Genomic DNA, 19,541 nt, shown 5'->3' with positions numbered 1-19,541 from the left:
GGTACTACTATTCTTTTTATTTTATAGATGATGAAAATGTTATAAAATCCTATGGACCTTAGAAAACAATGACTTAGAGAACTCAAAACTTCCAAGGTCAAAAAACCCTCTTATTTCCTTTTTTAAAAGTTATTTTTATCTTGAAGGTCACAGGCTGATAAGTTGAACCCATGCCTACAGGACTCCAGAGTCCATGCTCTTTATTACATATTTCACCCTCAGCCTACTCTCCCATAAGCCCTTTGCCTCGGCTCATTCCATGGCAATGGAATCTGGTGGAACTTGGGCACAAGGGAGAAACCACACCTCAGTCATGATGGGTTGAGCAGGAGATCCCAATTCCTTCTTATTTTGGGGACTGTGCCAAGACATTATGTTGCTTCCCCTACAGAATTAATTGCAGATCTCAATTTTCATTGTCACCATTAAAAACATTTATTAGCTATTTATTTATAAGAGCTTCTGTATAAAGCAAGTTAAAGAGATTTTAAAATTTTCTAAGTCAAATGGCATTGCTATGGGTAGAAATAAAGGATATGTAGTCAAAGTAAGCATTAAACCACAGAAGTCAATGTAGAAATGCTTATCTTCTGAAAAAGGACAATTAAAATGTACAAATTTGTTCCCTATAAAACAACTTTTTCTAAACTGTTTCAAAGTTCAAATTTAGAACTTTAGCATTCAAATTGGGGCTATTAGACATATCGCCAAGCAAATAAAATAGACATTAAAATTGAGGCAATAAATGCCTTTAAGGCCAGGGATGACCAGAAGCTACCCCTAAAATATTTGTTGGAGTTAAACTTCAAATAAGGGCTCATTCTAATACCTGTCGCGTTTGTAGTACCCAAGGCCACAGCGGGAGCTCTTACTATTAAAATACTCTATGGGAACAAACAAACAAAAGATTAATTTTCCATTATAAATTGTTCAGTGATAGATAGGAGTTCCTTTAAAGTATACTTGGAAAATACTAAGCATCATTTCGTTTCATTTTCATATTCTGGTTTATCATGATTTATCACATATAGCTACCTGTTGGCCCAAGTTATCAAAAATATGTCCATTTGTGTGTGAGCCATGCGTTTTTTCAGATGTAGTAAAAATACTGTGACTGTAAATTGTTCCATTGGTATGAGTTAGAGGCATAGTCTATAGTAACTTTTAGAACGAGGAAAAAAAACCCTCTTTTTATTTCCTTTTTAAAATTTTTTTTATTATAGTTAACTATATCCCATTAGCTTCAAGTCTATAATATAGTGATTAGATATTTATATACCTTATGGTTGATCACCAGGATATTACCCTGCAGTTATTATGATATTATTGACTATATATACTATGATATTACATCCCCATGGCTATCTTTATAACTGGCAGTTTGTACTTCTTAATACCCTTCGCCTTTTTCACCATCCTCCACACCCTCCCATCTGGCAATCATCAATTTGTTCTCTGTCTATGAGTCTGTTTCTGCTTTGTTTTGTTTATTTTCACAATTTAAAATATCCCCCTTTATCACAAAGGGCTAGGAATGTACAAACATAGTAATACTGGCTATTAAGATATACAAATGTGATTAGAATCATGTTGTGTGTTTTTTTTTAATTCTGAAATGATCCTTAGGAATTATCTGGTCCTTAGGAATTAGTTTTAAAACAATCCAGTGGCAGCAGTCTAAGAGGTCTATGGGAATGGTATTGGACATATGTTGATAATTGTGGAAGCTGAATGATAAGTACATGAGATATATTCTTCTTATTATTATTGCATATGTTTAAAATTTCAATGATAAAAAACATTTTAAAATAATAGGGAAGGTATCATGTAGGACTGAATATTTATGAAACTACTTCTCAATGATGATCTAAAGTTTCTACTATCCTGAGATTAAAGGCTAAAAGCTTGAAAATGTATCTAGTTAGAACTTAAAGAATAAATATGTTATTTTTTTCATTTACTCCTTCCTCTGTATACAATTGAAGCTTTATTAGTTTATTAGTATTTGGGGAGCAAAGTTTGTTATCAAATGGTTTTTCTTATTTTCTTTCTTCCTTTTTAATGCACTTTATTTTACCTTCTCTGAATACTTAATGCACAGGTAAAAACTCTTAGTAAATAAATAATCATTCCCTAAAGCTATGCAATTTAAAATGCATTTATAAAGGTTATGGGTCATCATTTATGGTAATGGAGTGTGAACAAACAAATTAACTCCAAGTATGAAGGGGAAAAACTGGTTCCAGGCAGCAAGCATAAAACTTTTATTAGTCTTTGAGATGTTGGTCCCAAGAACATGCAGGAGCCAGGAGTCTGCTTGCCACAGCCACCGACCACCCACAAACCCTCCCCCAAAGTCTTGTTCAGTACTTTATCATCATTGCTGTTTGGGCTTGCAAACGAGGCATTTATTAAGAAGGGAAACCAAGTTTTACTTTGCCATGTCAGAACAGGAAGATAGCAAACATAGAAAAATGAATTTGCCTTCAAGTAAACTACTTCAAAGTAAAATTCCCAGAAAACCCAGTGGACGTATCTTCATTTGCAATATCCAGGAAAGGTTAAGTAACTCGCTGGGGGACACACCCTGAATTAACTGCATAGCCCAAACTGGATTGCAAGTCTTCTAGTTTATATGGTGCAGCAGTTTCTGAACTCTGGGAATGAGCAATGGAAATGGATTCTGTACTTATAAATTTACTAGCAGACCATTAAAGTCAATAGAAGAAATATATACATTGCAGGGTTTTTCCCCCTCTAAGGTATAAATATATTTAAAATTTTGAAACTTTAGCGGGTTGAACATATTTACCTAAGGGAGGGTTATATATTTTACATTGATGGAATAGTTGAGAAAATTATTGCCTTACTAATTTCTATATATGATGATTTCCTTGACATGTCCTAGAGAAGATTCTTTTGCTTTATATAGAGAGATAAGTTAAAGAACTATTAAACTTAACTAGAAGGGCATCAGTCAGAAAGATATGTTCATTTAAGAGGAAATATTAATATTCTATTCATCCTTTAACCTACTTTGTAAGATTTTTTTTTTTTTTTACAGCCATTGGTATTCTCATTAATCCAGATCTAAGGGTCACAGTTACCCTCAGAGTTCATCAGAGAGCAAAGCAATTTCCTGAACCAGACCGTCAAGTTCAGGTTTAATCATAAAACATGGGCTTTATTCCCAAGACTACCTTTGTAAAGCAAGTGATTAAGGCTTTGTCTCATGGGATCCCCAATTAATCCAGGAAAAGGAAATTGCCTTTACCCTGAATGAGTAACTGCTGATGGTCTGGCCATGGGATCTTTTTTTCCAAAGCATATTAACATTTAAATAACAATTTTAAAATTTAATTTATTTTCCAATTATATTTGACATACAGTATTATATTAGTTTCAGTGTACAACATAGTGCTCAGACTTTTATACCCCTTATGAAGTGATCACCCAGCTGACACTATATATAGTTATTACAATGTTATTGACTATAGTCCTCTTGCTGTACTTTATATTGCCATGACTATTTTTATAATTGACAATTTGTACTTCTTAATCTGGCCATGGGATCTTGATTAACTAGATTATTGACAATGTTAAAAGTTTTTTCTCAAATTAAGTCAATAAATGAATCTCCTAACCAAATAATCTCTTCAACTGTCATGGACATTTTAACACATTTCTCAATTCTCTGTTCTCATTGATTTTCCAATTGTAGAAAATGAAAGTTACATTTGACCCACTCAGCTGCCTTATGTTTACAGAATCCTTTCAGGGAGAAGTTGAATTTTTAATTGACTGGAGAACAACCCCAACTGTTTCACCCATCTACCGTGTGGGGTTCCACAGCTGTTAATGAATATTTACATTGCAAGTATTAAAAATATGATATTCTGCAGAAATTAAGTATATTTTTAAAATTTAAGGATCCATATCTGAACCCATGTTATTTTACTAATTTCTTTTTACTTTTTTTAAATTAACTACTGAAAAATTGTGAATTACATGCATGACTTGCATTTGTGCTAGAACACAGCTCCGGGTTCTGCCCTGCTACTTCAGCCTCCACTTCCATGGACTTCTTTATCCATATCTTACATTGATTTAATATATGCTGTCGACTTTCAATTATCTGTGCAAACAGAGACTTAAAGATGCTTAAGATATATACTCCAGGTAATTCATAACTAAATTTAACTATTAATTTGTATCCTTTTTCATTCAACCTTTTCCTTCCAATGCTGTCTTTAAATAAAATAATCTGGCTTGGGATTTATTCCTTTCCCCTCCCTTTTGAAACGTGGCCTGTACGAAGGAAAGCGTGAGAAAGGGAATACCCGATGGGGAAGGAAGAGAAAAGAAACAGGAAGCCAGAACGGATGAGGAACTAAGTTGTCTGCTCTTACGTGATAGATATCAGGTGACCTTCAACTCCCCTTTATGGATTCAATAGTGCTTATCAATAGCCTGATATATAAGGCCCTTAGTTGACATTGAGGAGAAGTAACCAACACCACCATCTTCTTTTCAGTTTAGTTGGCGTACAATGACTCTTATTGTATTATATTACATTGGCTACCCAAGTGTCACATTAGTATCATGAAAAAAGTCTTATGCGAGAACAAAATTGGAAAATATCCTCACTTACATAGAGAAGTAAAAAAAATATGCTGGAGGAAGGAGACAAGAAGTCAAACTCATTTTGAATAAACAGCCTAAATTAGAGCCAGTTTACAGTGTGTAGGCTAATGGTACACCAAAGCTCAAGCAGCAAGAATCCCTGAGCATGGCAAGGGCAAGAACTACGATGGCCGCCAAATAAAGTCTTTATAATTAATATGGAATATTTATTTCATGCCAGTTTCATTTTAGGGGGCAGGGGGTACCCTTGTCCAAGACCTCTTAGCTGGTAATGTCAGAACAGATCATTCTAGGCTTAAATAAATTTAAAACATTTAAACAAATAAAGTTGTCCTTTAATAATAATTAAGTGCTGAATTAAAAGACTTCCCTAATGGTCTCAAAACCCTTACTGCGAAAGATTGATTTTGGGAAGCACAGTGGGGAATAGTCCAACCATTACAGAGTCAGGTAGGTGCCAGATAGGCTAAATTAAGTGGATGCTTCTGAAATTAATAAGAGTCATACCTAAAAGAGAAATTAGGGAGTTATTCTTGAGAGAAGCAGAGCTATTACCTCCCCCACTGAATTCAGAGACTTTCTACTAATAAGGAAGGTCTTTTTCAAAGTTAGGCCATAGGAAAAATTAATTAAAAATAAATAAATAAATGAATGAATATTTTAAGCTTTTTTATACTACTTCTCATTTCACACTCAGCCAATCTTTCTAATTATGAGACTTCTTTCCTTCTGTGCAATACTAATAGCACAGCCCACAGTTCTCAGGCAAAGGCATATCTCATCAAAAAGAAATTTTTCCTACAGGAATAGCATTGTATAGCTATACAATGCCTTTAAACCTTTTTCTTAAAAGGAAAAAATCTGTATCCATTCATTGAATCTTCTTAAAGATACTCTGACGTGAGTAGAGAAGTTTCATCATCATTATTTTAGATGAATAAAATGAATCCCAGAGAGAGTAATGGAAGGAAGGCCAGGTACTCTGTTTTAGTTAAAAGAAGCTTAACTTTCAGGTCCTCTTACCAAGTCTTCTCAAAGACCCTCATTCACTCTTGATAGACTTTCCTCCTTTTATTGCATCCCTTCTTCTCTCTCTTGTTCCTTTTGTGTTCTAAACAAATCAAAAGCTGGTCATTTTCCTTTAAGGTAATATTCTCACCAGTAGAAGAAGTGCCCAGATTGCGCACCACACCTGCCGTCTTGGTGCCTTCAGCTTCCCAGGGCAGACATTAATTATCTTAAAATGTCTAGAATTATTTTTTTTGTCTAAGTTTATGTCCATTGTTTTGATTTGCTCTGAAGTTTTTATGGAAACGTGTGTTTGTTGATGTATACTATGTCTTTGCTCTCTGTAACAATGCAGAATGTGGCAGTGGCCCCAGGTTCAACTGACAGGGTTGCTAACGGTGATGGGATGCCTGGAGATGAACAAGCTGAAAATAAAGAAGAAGAAGATAAATCCGGGGCTGTGAAGTTCGGATGGGTGAAAGGTGTGCTGGTGAGAAAGCTCCTCTGTTTACAAATGAAAATGATCCATTCAATGTTCTAGTAGACTGTTAACAAGGCCTGAACACCAGGGTTACGACGCACTATCACTTCTCATGTCCCTTTCAACATCCTTCCATCCACAGGTAAGATGCATGCTGAATATCTGGGGTGTCATGCTCTTCATTCGCCTCTCCTGGATTGTTGGAGAAGCTGGAATAGGTAAGCATTTTCCCCCTTTCTTATATAAAGTTTTATGTCAATTTTAAGCTCAATAAGCAGTTTGTGTTCACCATTAATGCTGAATGTGAGATGAAGGTCACAGAAGAGCATTTGTACTCTCGTTTTGCCTCTTAGACATGTTTGTCAGAGAGGAAAGGTGAAGCATTAACTCTTGGGCGACTGGAATTTTCCAGTTTGCCAACCAGATAAGTGCTCAAGGAAATATTTCTACATTTTCATAGAGTTTTAGGTGTACAGGTAGAGAGATACACATTCATATTAAATAATAGTATTCATATTTGTGACATACTGACATTTATCAGAGTATCCCCCTTATGATTATTGGCAGAACTTCACTAAGTAAAAAATAACTTGAGGAAAACAAGAGAAAATGTGACCTGACAAATAAAAATGCTGAATTGTTGAACATTTTCCAAAGAAAATAATTCTGTTCATTTCAGGTATCAGCAGTAAGAAAACAAAGGTTAATAAAGTATTGCCAGATGGAAGCTTACAGTGATAGATAAAATGACTCAGATCATATATATAGCTCTTGCTAATTTTTCTAAATGGAAAATGAATGTTGAAATTATTATGAGTGATTATTTAATGTTTAAATATTATATTCTATTTAAAGTATTATTTCCTGTGGCAAATCTTTTTATTGAAAGTATATTAATAAAAAATTTATATAAAAATGTATTTGAATTTTATCAAAGTTCCTGATTTAATGTGATAAAAATTAATAATGGTGTTCTACTCTATATATGGAAAAGACATTATGGATTCACTCTTAGGGAAGACTTACAAATCATTAGTATCAAGAACATAGACATTTGGATATGCTTTCAGATACTATTCCAGAATGTATCTCACTTCTCATTCAAACGGTACTTGGTCATTATTTAATACCTTTGCTCCTCAGAACACATTCAGAATCATCAGAAGACTAACTTGGAAAAAAGAAAGGGCTGGGTTGTAAATTGAAAAACTGGAACCTGTTCCCATAGTTTTTCCATGTTTCATGTTTGGCAACGGCTGGGCTCCTGACAAAGGGCTGCTTGCTGACTTTATGATGCATGTCAAATGAATGCTTACAGCCGCAGGGTCCCAGCTAAGTATATGCTGTTCCATGGAAAACCTGCATCTTAATATTGCCAAGTTTGTGCTCCAGGGTTTCATGCAAAATTAGGTTTCTAAGGGCAGATTAGTGACTTATTGAGATCATCAAGAAACATTACTTTGTTTGGAGGTGTGAGCATAGCCAAGGGCAAAAGTAATTCTTTTTAATGCAATTTATTTAACATCCATATGGTGGGCTATAATCTGAACTTTAATCAGATCTTACATTACTTTTCACAGTCAATCCAGTTTCATGTTTATTGCAACGCTGTAAAAGAGGAAGAATCCTATCTTCTGCTAAACTGCTTATTACACTTTCAGACATCAGTCTCGTTTTAATAAAGACCTTTTACTTAAATAGTTCAATCCTACTTTAGAAGAGATAGAGTTCTACCTACATGGCTGTTAAAATAAATTTTACACTACCTTTTCTTTTAATTCTCAGACAATACACTTTAGTGAGTAGTAGAAACTTACTACTACGCTTACTCAGTTTTACTGGCCTTTGCTCTAAACTTAAAGCTAAATGAGTTCATTAAGTCACCACCTGGGTCCCATTTGAGTCCCCTTAATTGGGTAAGAAAAGAAACAGTACAAATAGTTTCTTTTTGCTTGGGGATAGCTTGGAGAAGAAACCTGAATACTCTAAGCCCAGACCCTGGGAAGAAAGCCAGAAGAAAGCTGGAGCCAGGAGTAACTAACTGTAGCCCTTAGGTAACCATTCTGGAGTCATGAGTGTTGGCTATCTTGTCCCCAAAAGCAAATGGTAGAATGAGCCAATAATGCCATCTCCTTGTTCTTCTCTGCCTTGGAGACTGTGGCTGGGGCCAGATAGTTTCCCCTAAACTTAACTGTCTGGCAGGGAAGAAGGGTGTGAAAAGCGGGTATGACCAGAAGCAAGTAATTTATACTCTGTGAGGGTCGTTTTCTCATCTAAAAATTAGGGAGCTGGATTAAGGGTTTCCCAATCAATTCTTTGAAGATAATGCTAAAGAACCTTGCTGAATAGGCAGGCACAAATTGAGACAGGCTGAGGATAGTGCAATAGTTTTCAGACTGTGGGATGCATAAAAATTACCTGGGATGTTAAGTTATAAAACTGTAGAATCCAGGGATCACTCTGAAAGATCAAGCTCAGTTAAGTATAGGCATTTTTAATAGGTGTTCCAGGCATTTTCTGGAGTAGGTGATTAGATGACTGTACTTTGAGAAAACTATGAGCTAAATGTTCTCTACTTTACTTTTTAGCCTGGGATTTTATGTTTGTGAGAGAGAAACAAATCCCTCCACTGTTTAAAATGAATAAAATTTATTTCAGGATTTCATATGGTTTACATAGATGTTTGCAATGCCAAAGGATAAATTAAGAATTGTTGGGAAAATAGAGGCAAGGGGAAAACTGTGGTAGGGAAATAAAATCAGAGTAGGTTTAATACCCTGAAATGCAAACTATGTGGTTCTGTATAGTTGTTGGAGTGAGCTAAACATTTGGTCAAACTTACTCAAAACTAAGTTAAGAGCAAAATGATGTGCAAAAGGTCAAAAGAAATCACTTCAGAGGCACAAAGAACTGAGGCTACATAGTGATGAAGAGGTGATGCTCACCCCAGGAAGCCTGCAATAGATGTAAAAAATTTAGTGCAACGATTTCTTACAACACCACACTTAAGAATGTACAGGTGCCAAAGCAATATGGTCCGAGTTTGCATGTTTTACCCATAGTTAGCCTCTTCCTACTGCACCTGGAAAAACCCTAGAGACCTGTGGTAGAGCCAGGGCGTTCCTGTTTCTTCCCTTAATCTCCCTAGACTTCCATTTCTCCTGGGGACTGTCCAGAGAGATCACAACCTCTCTTGGCTGATTACCCTTCTAATCATTCCTGGAACTAGAGAGCCTGCCAACACTTATGGAGGGTGGCAAATTGTGGGAAGGCAAATTATATGGAGGAACTAATAGAAGATAAGTTTATGTTCCTCTGGTACTAATGGTCTAGACTTGTCTCTGGCACCTTTACAAATTTATGTCCTGTGTTTAGGCAAATAGAGGGAAGTATCTGCTTCTTTTCAACTACCTTTAGCTCAAAATAATCCTTAGCTGAGAGCACCCTTGCCTTCCTTTGAATTTTGGTTTACCACTCTCTCCCTCTCGTAATCATGGACTTCTGTACCATAGATCCTGGAGGTCAGCTTTCTTCATTTTGTTTGTTCTTTGTATTTCTCATGTTGTCTAACACATAGCTGGATAGAGAGTAGGCTTTTAATAAGCAATAGCTATTATGACTATTGTGGATCAGATCACAAAACACTGCCACTGATTGTGGACTGTGTTCTATGCACAATGCTGGCCACTTCACACATGCATTCTTTCTCATTTCACTGCCATTTTGGCTCAGAAAACTAACTTGTTAGAAGTCACATAGCCAGTGAGTGAAAGTAGTTCAATTTGGTTCTTTCCATGTTACTTATCTGCCAGATGAACAATTTGTTAGATTTTATCTAATTTCCCACTCCTACACAACCAAATGTAAATGAAGAGATAGTTACCTGAAAGATGAACATTTACTCTTTAGTTATATTAACAGTTTGGTATTGTATAGACCAGCGGTTCTCAACCTGTGGGTCGCGACCCCTTTGGCGGTCGAATGACCCTTTCACAGGGGTTGCCTAAGACCATCCTGCATATCAGATATTTACATTATGATTCATAACAGTAGCAACATTACAGTTATGAAGTAGCAACGAAAATAATTTTATAGTTGGGTCACAACATGAGGAACTGTATTGAAAGGGCCAGAAGGTTGAGAACCACTGGTATAGACCAATTACTATGTGTATAGGTGTCTTTAGAACTTCATCATCATCATCAGTGAGGTTCATGTTAAATTTTGACCAGCCATAGTTGCTTCATTGTGTTAAACTTCACACTCCGCATCTTAGCTCTTAAGTTTGTAGGATCTGTGCTGCTATTGGCAGAAAACTTCAGAACTGAGCACTTACTCTGTGGCAGTTGTTAGGCCCCCTTCTTAATGCAAATGTGGTCCTTTGGTGATTCCCCTAGACTTGCTGGTTTTTATGCAAACGACCTAATGGATTGTTCCACCAATTAATTGCCTTTATTTTTCCTCTCTCAACTGAGGTCTTGGTGTGATTATCATCGGCTTAGCCGTGACAGTGACTGCTATCACAGGTTTATCCACCTCTGCTATTGCCACAAATGGATATGTCAGAGGAGGTAATTAAACTTGTGACCCGCATGATCATTTGTAAGGTAAAGGCAACACAGGCTCAAATAGTTCACCACTGACCTTTCTGGAGTGTTTTTAAAGGTAATCCAAGTTTCCCCCGCAACCCCTCCTCAGGCAAGAGAGATGCAAGAAGAATGGGGAAGGATTTAACCTTTGTCAACCCCCCAACTTTCTCATTCATTCCTCTCAAGCAAGAGAGAAGGTCAAATGTCATGTTTTCTCTTTTCACAGCCAGGGTAGTTTCTCTCCCAGGACATCAGCACAAGTCAGCGTTTCCTTTCCAGGGCTGCAGTTTAGATTGTGTTTACGTTTGGAAACCATCCTTCATCGTAATGAGCAGTCCTCTGACTTGATCTGTATGCCAGGCAAGCCAGTTTCTCTTTAGCACAAAGGAACTCCGCTGTGGCCCAAGGCTTGGCCATGAAGACTTAAACAAAAGGCCGTGTAGTTTGTGGCCATACGGAATCCAAGGAAGAAAAGTAAAATGTGCTGTCTTTTATCTTTCATTGCTAACAGGTCTTGGAGTTGTCATAATTCTTCTTTCCACCATGGTAACCTCTATTACTGGGTTGTCAACTTCTGCAATAGCAACTAACGGGTTTGTGCGTGGAGGTAAACTTTCTAAGATATCTAATGCTCTCATCACTTACTACGGGTAGGCAAAACTTTTTATATACTTTCTTTTTTATGGGAACAAGGAAGTAGCCCAATGTTCTTGAAGTCTGGCTAACTCTTTGGATGATCTGGATGCTGAAGGAAACATGAGGTACTGTGAGTATAGACCCGGCCCACTCCTGGCCAGCTGTGGTCTCTTCTCTAACGGACTCTGGCACATTGCAGGTCCCGGTTTCCAGATGCTCAACTTCCTTGGGCAAATGGTTTATTTTTCAGGCTGGTCTGCACTCCGCTTCCTGGTGTTTCCTGGAAAATCATTCCTGGACACGGTTTTCATTTTAAAGTTTAGTACATTTCAGGTGTTTCCTGGACCTTCGTGGAATGGGATTCTTTAGAACATTTCAGGTTTCTCATGCGGAGACAACCTTCTGTGACAAGAGGCAGACTGCTGCCTCCTGACGTACTGGGGACTTCTTGAAGTACTGGAGCCAAACACTTTTCTTGGGGCATTTTGCAGGTCTTGGAGTCATCATCATTGGCCTGAGTGTGGTAGTGACAACACTCACAGGTATTTCTATGTCTGCCATTTGTACAAATGGAGTAGTAAGAGGAGGTAAGCCGATTCATTTACCTATGACTGCAAGCTTGGTTATGAATTAACATCTGGAGTTGATTTAATGTTGGGAGTAAAAATTTTATATTGATAATTAGTCTCCAAAGCCTTAACATAAGACAAAGTAACCCAAAATGTACGGAGTAAAGCAGCATTCTTCTCAACTAATATTAAGAGATCTCCAGAAAAGATTTCTTCAACCCATTTCCAGTGATTGAACATGTTTACAAAGTAGAGAGTGACCAGGTGTCTAGAAAGAAGGCATTTCTTTGTGCCTTGGACAAGCCCTGTTGGCTCTCTCCCAGGTCCCCTCAGCATGGGTCTTCTCCAGTGGCCCAGCTGTCACTGCTGAAACGTCCCACTCTGTCCTCAGAGCTCACCCAGCACTATGCTTCCAGTGTCCAACAGCCATGAGAAGATCTTTAAAAAGAAAAACAAACAGTTTCTTTCAAATTATCCAGGAGCAAGCAGGCCTAAACAGAAAACGAAGTGCCTAAATTTGATCAATGTCCTAACTTCCTTCTTCCCTCTTCCATTCTGCTTTGGTTCCTCAGGGTTTCTGTTGGGGTATCTTCCCCAAGTCTCCCCACCCAAGAGCTTCTAAAACACTGTGCTTCCCACAACACACCTCCTCTCATAATTTCTGTGTGGCTCTCATTTTGACCAAGCCTAAGTAACTGGCTAGCCAAATTATTTAGTGTAATATGGGCAAAGGAAATAATGGGGATTTGCCCCACTGAAATAGGTTACATTTTCAGAGAGGACTTTGACCCCTTAACCCACAGGAGTGACTATAGTGGAGGAAATTCCTTTTAAGTAAAGATCCTTTGTTTTGTTTTTAGACATGTTTGTTCAATGTCATTTCCCTACCAATTCTGTCTACCGCTAAGACAAGCTCAGTATAGGAAGTTATTAATTTACTATGGTCTGTGATAATATCAAGTTATCCAGGCCTCTCAACATCTAGTCTTTTTTACCTTCACTGGCAACTCTCAGTACCCTTTAAGCAGTTAACTAATCCAGCTCAGTATTTCATGTGCACAGAAGTACACAGCCATATATAGAGCTACCTTTTCAAGGTCCAAGGGAGAATTGTTCCAAGCCCTCCCTACCTTTCTTCCCATTTGTCACCTCCATACACATAGAGATATTTGGCAATAATCATGCCTTCTTGAACTAAAAACATTAAAAAAACCAAGTATGATTTATAGAGTGGATAATACACAGAACTATACAGATACCTTTTTCACATAGCAATTATGTACCAGAAAATTATAACAGAAAGAGAGTTAGAATAGCAATGATAAACTTCACCTATTTCATTTTCTGCTAGCCCTGCCTGTTTTTGGAAATTTCAGATATAAAATTTTACTTCAGTTACATTATTGATTTGAAATTTCCAATGAAATTCTATAAAGGACAAAGCATTTTGGGTAACATTTGCTGTATTCTTGTTTGTAACATTTGTGTTTAAATAGGTTTCAGTAAGTTGGATTTTAATGAGTCAGGATAGCTCTATTGTAGATAATATACAAAGTGCAAGGAAGGTTTAAGCTATTCATTAAGGTGGCATAGATTCCTAAAATTATTAAGAAAATATAATCTTTTTATTAGAACAATTAATATTTTAAATGTTCTCAGATGTTCAGAATTATTTTCCCATATAAACTAAATCCCTTATAAAATAAATAAACTAAATCCCTTAGTGGTTCCTCATGTAAAGCATGTTGTTTCTGTTTCAGGTGGGGCCTACTATCTCATCTCCAGGAGCTTAGGGCCAGAGTTCGGTGGGTCTATAGGCTTGATCTTTGCTTTTGCCAACGCAGTGGCTGTTGCTATGTATGTGGTGGGATTTGCTGAAACTGTGGTAGACCTTCTTAAGGTAAGTAAAAGCTCTTCTATTTTTATCCAAGCAAGATAATTTGGCTTAATTTGCTTTTTCAGGGCACTAGGGCATATTATTATGGCAAGATGAGAAGAAATAGATTTATTCTGCAGAATGTGGAACTTGGATATAGTTGAAGAAGCCCTAGGCTTGACATTAAAACTGACTTAAGCTAGAGCATTGGCCTGCGGATTGAAGTGTCCCCAGTCTGATTCCAGTCAAGGGCATGTGCCTCGGTTGCAGGCTCTTCCCAAGCCCAGGCCCTGGCCAGGGCTTGTACAGGAGGCAACCAATCAGTGTGTTTCTCTCACATTGATATTTCTCTCTTCCCCTCTCTCTTCCACTCTCTAAATATCAATGGAAAAATATCTGGTGAGCATAAAAAAAAAATCTGACTTAAAATCCTGGCTCTCACATTTACCAGCTGTTGGACCAATCCCTCTATTCATCTTAATCTTGTTTTCCAAATCTTTAACATGGACTAATACTCTTCTATGCATTTTATAGAAATGTGGTACAGATGAAATGAAATAATGTACATGAAATACTGCATAACATACAGTAAATAATGAGTATTATTATCAGCAGCAATATAGTAGTCCCACCCTCTTTACTGAGGGTATATGCCTGAAACTGTGGATAGTACCAAACCTTACATATACTATGTTTTTCCTATACATATGAAACCTATTATAAAGTTTAATTTATAAACTAAGCACAAGAGATTAACCACAATAACTCAATAAAATAGAAAAATTCTAAGAATATGCTATAATATGTTATATAAATGTGGTCTCGTTCAAAATACCTTATTGTACTGTAGTCACCTTTTCACTTAAAGGAAGCTCTATACAACTTTGACTTCTCTTTGGCATATCCGAATTGCCAGCATCACTACCCTTGCACTGTGAAACCATTAAGTAGAATAGGTTACTTGAACAAAAGCACCAAGATATCGTGATAGTTGATCTGATAACCTAGAAGACTACTGTGTGGCTGACAGGCAGGCAGGTAGTGTATACAGCATGAACACACTGGACAAAGGGATGATTCACATCCTAAGTAGGACAGAGAAGACAGCACAAGGTTTCATCATGCTACTCAGAACAGCACTTAATTTAAAGCTTATGAATTGTTCATTTCTGGAATTTTCCATTTAATATTTTTGGACCATGGTTGACCATGGGTAACTGAAACTATGGAGAGGGAAACCACAGATAAGGGCAGGGGGACTCCTGTATTACTATTATTATTATAGGTTTACAAAGAGAAAGAAATTTCAAACATTAGAATAACCCATGGCAGAAAACTAGGCATGTCCTAGTTTAGGTGCCCCATCTAGGTGGTATATATGTGTGCATACGAATTAGTTGGTATATGACCTATCTTCTAGTCCTCTTTCTGTGGTAGTGATAGCATTCACTGAGTTTAATTGGTAACAGTATATTTGTTTTAAAATTAGATGAATAAATGAGTGGGTCATACGGTTCATAAGGTATGCTCTCTTCAAGAGATGCATTGCCTGCTTTGTGTAGTTTGTTCTTTAATTGAATAACACTTATATTCCAATATTAACTTTGGAAAACACTAATTTTTATTCCTCTAGAATTTCTCTGACACACAAAAATAACAAGTCATTCTTCTGAAACAATACATAATATGTGTATCTACACATACTTTTACTTAGTGCTATAATAGCTTCTAAAGCTGTAATTAGAATGAATCTCTAAAATGTCCAACTCCTGCCGAAACCGGTTTGGCTCAGTGGATAGAGCATCGGCCTGCGGACTGAAAGGTCCCAGGTTCGATTCCGGTCAAGGGCATGTACCTGGGTTGCGGGCACATCCCCAGTAGGAGATGTGCAGGAGGCGGCTGATCGATGTTTCTCTCCCATCGATGTTTCTAACTCTCTATCTCTCTCTCCCTTCCTCTCTGTAAAAAATCAATAAAATATATTTAAAAAAATTAAAAAAAATAAAATGTCCAACTCCTAACTTTGGCTATCAAAGGCCTGTTATCCTAGAAAAGAATAATGTTAGGTTCTTTATCTTCTCAAATTCATGAGCACTTCATTTTTCTATCATCCTGTATGGCCTCAGACAGTAGTGTATAGTATCTCATCTTACTGTTAAATGATACAATAAATACACTAGGGGAAAAAAAATAAAAGATCCATCTCTAACCATTTTTGTGATTTTTTTCTCCCCAGGAGAGTGATTCAATGATGGTGGATCCAACCAATGATATCCGGATCATAGGCTCAATCACAGTGGTGATTCTTTTAGGAATTTCAGTAGCTGGAATGGAATGGGAAGCAAAGGTGAATTTCACAAAATGAGGTTATCAACAATTGATGGTCAGGCCTGGAACAAGTTGCAGGGACAGAAGGAGGCCCATATTTAAAAAGAATTGCTATTATTACTTGCTATGGAAAAGCTGCAGGCTAGCGCTAGGGTGGAACACCAAGCCCTCAAAGCATGACATCCAGGTGGTCTTGACTCACAGCTCACGTGTGACATGATCAGATCAGTGCTTTGTCCTTGTTTATGTATCATCACAGTGACACAACCACCACGGTTGGTGCCATCTTCATGCCCAGATCCCCTTATGATCATAGCATCTGTACATGCTGGCGGCCTGTGTTTCTCCATCACACCCCTGGTAGCCCCTTTCAAGGTGGCTATGAGTGCCGAAACTCAAAAGAAATGGCAAATGTGTTGGAAGAAGGTAATAGAAGCAGAAACTATCATTCTCTGAAATCTAGTACTTCAGTAGCAAATTAGAGGGCATCACAGGCCTTGGAACTAGAGAATACCTGGATTTAAAGAGTAGTAAAACAGTAAACTTCTAAACGATGGGGAGCGTGTTTTCTGATTGCTTTGTAACTATACAGTGGCTAGTCTAATTGAAACTGAACTTATATACCTGGAGATGGAGTAACGAGACTACTGATGTTCACCGGCTAGGAAAAGCCAAAGCCTTCCATCTATAGAAAGCAATAGGAAACATTTCTACATGGCACTTATTTATGGGTTAATCATTCACACATTAAACAAAAATTGATTAAGTACTTGTCCTGGGCATTCTGCTAGGCACTGGATATTCAGCTCTGAATAAAACAGGCACAATTCCTACCCTAGTTGAATACATGGTCTATGAGGATCTGAGTAATAATCAAGGAGATAACAAGCACATATAACATGGTAAATTGTCAAAGTACTATGAAGGCAATAAGCAGGGCACTGAGATAGAAAATAATGGGAAATCTACTTTCAAGGGCTTTATTCCCTGAGGGCGGCAATATAGTTTCATGACAATAGAGGGTAGAAGTTAAAGTTCTGCTGTTAGAATGCCTAGATTCAAATCTAGTTTATAACCATATGACCCTTAGTAAGTTGTTTAATTTATCTTTATGACTCAGTTTTTTTTATCTTTAAATGCTGATAATACTACCTACTTCTAAAAGAATACTGATAAAGTTAAATTTGCAGCTGTTATAGTATAAACCCTTGGTGAATGTTAGCTATTATTGATTTAGATCCAGTGGTCATGAAAGGCCTGTCTGAGGAGGTAACTAGAACTGAAAGGATAAAAAGAAGGAAATAGTTCTGCAAAAAGAAGTGCCTTCTTAGCAGAGGGAACAGCATGTGGAAATGCCAAGTCAATAAACACCCTGAAATGTATGGGAAACTAAAAATAGACAATTTGGCTGGTCAACTTTGCAGGCTGCTTGTGCTGGGAACACATTGGCAGACCAACATCAAATACACTAAGTGTCCAGGGAATTCTATGAGTCATTCTGTGTTCTTGTACTTCTGCAGTTAGCACTGGGGATGGGAGGAATCCATGGAGTTCTGCCTAAAAAGGAAATAAGCTCTATTAATGTTAAAAATTGGGGTTTCACTTATATTCCTGAGGACACTGCAGTGAGTTACCTACTTAGTACTTAGAATGTTCTTGTAATGTCACTTTCAAGTGTCCAAGCACATACTCCCATTGAAAATGTAATATGTATACTCAGGTCAAATAAGGCTTATTAAGAAGTCATTTCATTAGGATCTACTTGTTACCTACTCTGGGCAGTAGAGTCTCAACTGCAATAATGAGATAGAGTCTTTCGTCAGGGGAACATAACTTTCATGGTTTTGCACAAAATTGTTAAATAAATCTAACTTGGCCTCCTTTTATTTTGCCATGCTAGGCTCAAGTGATCCTTCTGATCATTCTTCTTATTGCTATTGCAAACTTCTTCATTGGAACCGTCATCCCATCCAACAATGAGAAGAAGTCCAGAGGTTTCTTTAACTACCAAGGTACAGTTGACAAATGAGTTGCTTTGCAATAAATAGCTCTCCGTTGCTCACCTCCATCAGCATCCCTGTAACCGCCACTCCAGCCTTGGAATTCCCGTGTGATCCAGGGAAGAGCCAGAGGTTGGATTCAGGAGAGCCAGCATAAGTCTCAACCCTGCTGCTTACCAGCTGACATGCTTGGGTCTCAGATTTTCCTGATAAACTGATAATAACAACTTCCTGAGGGGATCTTTAAAAAGCAAGTAAGATAGAGGATGTAAAAGTGTCTTGAAAACCTCCAAGTGCTAGACAGCTTGTTGCTGTCAAAAGAGTAGAAGCAGAGTGCGCATGCAAAGGAGGAGGAGAAAGCTCAAGACCATTGGTTCAACCACTGAGAGCACTAAATGAAAAAACAATCATTTTTTTTTTCACTGCTAGACTTTTTTGCACCTTGCTTTTTAATAGCATTGCCTAGTATCATTGTTGGGCTTTCAAGCATAAAAGACTGTAGGAGTTACTTCCTGTAGCATCCTGAGATAGTGCCACTGGGCATGGAATGTGACTTCTCTCTCCTCTTCTACCCCACAGGTCCATTCTTGCCTAGCTTCCCACTCTAGCTTACTCATGGATCCACTGCTGAGATTTTACAAAGATTTCCCTTCATTTGCTCAGTTGTCAGGGTTCATTTCCTTTTTATATGATCTCATCTCTTTCTTTCTGATTCTTTTTCTTTATAAGGATTGTCTTGTTTGCTTTGCATGTTAACATCCTTTTCCTTGTTATCCTTGTTATTCTTCTCCCTCCTTCCACCTCCTGCTGTATTTTTTCTGATGCTATAAATTTTCTTTCCTTATGTTTGCATTATTCCAGATTCTTTTGTTCACATTTTTTCATTCTTTTCTTGCTTCCCTTTCCTTTTCTTCTAGATTATTTTCTTTTCATTGGTGACAACCTGGGGCAATAGTGTTCTCCCATAGATAATGTGGTATAAGGATTCAAAATTTCAATCTCAGCAAGGGGTGAGTAGGTGAGAATATTAACAACAAAATTGTAAGGTAGCCCCACCCACAAGGTTCTGCAGTTTTAAAAAAAGGCATAGAAAAGCAGTGTGTTGATTAAGGTATTTATGCATGTGAGAATTAGTTGTATATGTGTAGAAGAGTATATGTGTGTGGCATATTTGTGAGTATGACCATGAGAGAATTCTCCATTTCCTCATTTTTTCAATCGTCTAAGCAAAATAAGCCAGTCAGAGAAAGATAAATATCACATGATTTCAGTCATTTGTGGAATATAATGAACAACATAAACTGATGAACAAAAACAGATCCAGAGACAGAGAAACATCGATCAGACTGTCAAACCTCAGAGGGAAGGCAGGGGAGAATGGGGGGAAGGGGGAGAGATCAACCAAAGGAC

The 19,541-nt window shown here is 37.4% G+C and overlaps 1 protein-coding gene across 2 annotated transcripts in view; it reads left to right on the top strand.

The window, feature by feature from the left end:
- SLC12A1 (solute carrier family 12 member 1) overlaps nucleotides 1-19,541 on the top strand; it is an 87,888-nt gene that overhangs the window by 6,127 nt on the left and 62,220 nt on the right. The window contains exons 3-9 of one of the 2 annotated variants that reach the window (XM_081089657.1): nucleotides 6,008-6,142; nucleotides 6,276-6,351; nucleotides 11,234-11,329; nucleotides 11,850-11,945; nucleotides 13,688-13,827; nucleotides 16,040-16,150; nucleotides 18,032-18,143. In XM_081089657.1, coding sequence (XP_080945783.1) covers nucleotides 6,008-6,142; nucleotides 6,276-6,351; nucleotides 11,234-11,329; nucleotides 11,850-11,945; nucleotides 13,688-13,827; nucleotides 16,040-16,150; nucleotides 18,032-18,143 — 766 coding nt within the window. The remainder of the gene's footprint in view (nucleotides 1-6,007; nucleotides 6,143-6,275; nucleotides 6,352-11,233; nucleotides 11,330-11,849; nucleotides 11,946-13,687; nucleotides 13,828-16,039; nucleotides 16,151-18,031; nucleotides 18,144-19,541) is intronic. The other variant, XM_081089656.1, reaches the window with a different exon arrangement.

This window comes from Myotis nattereri (genome assembly GCF_964212035.1).
Source record: "Myotis nattereri genome assembly, chromosome: 1".
NCBI lineage: Eukaryota > Metazoa > Chordata > Mammalia > Chiroptera > Vespertilionidae > Myotis > Myotis nattereri.
Note: the sequence above shows the minus strand (reverse complement) of the source record. Positions and strands in the feature narration are given on the sequence as shown.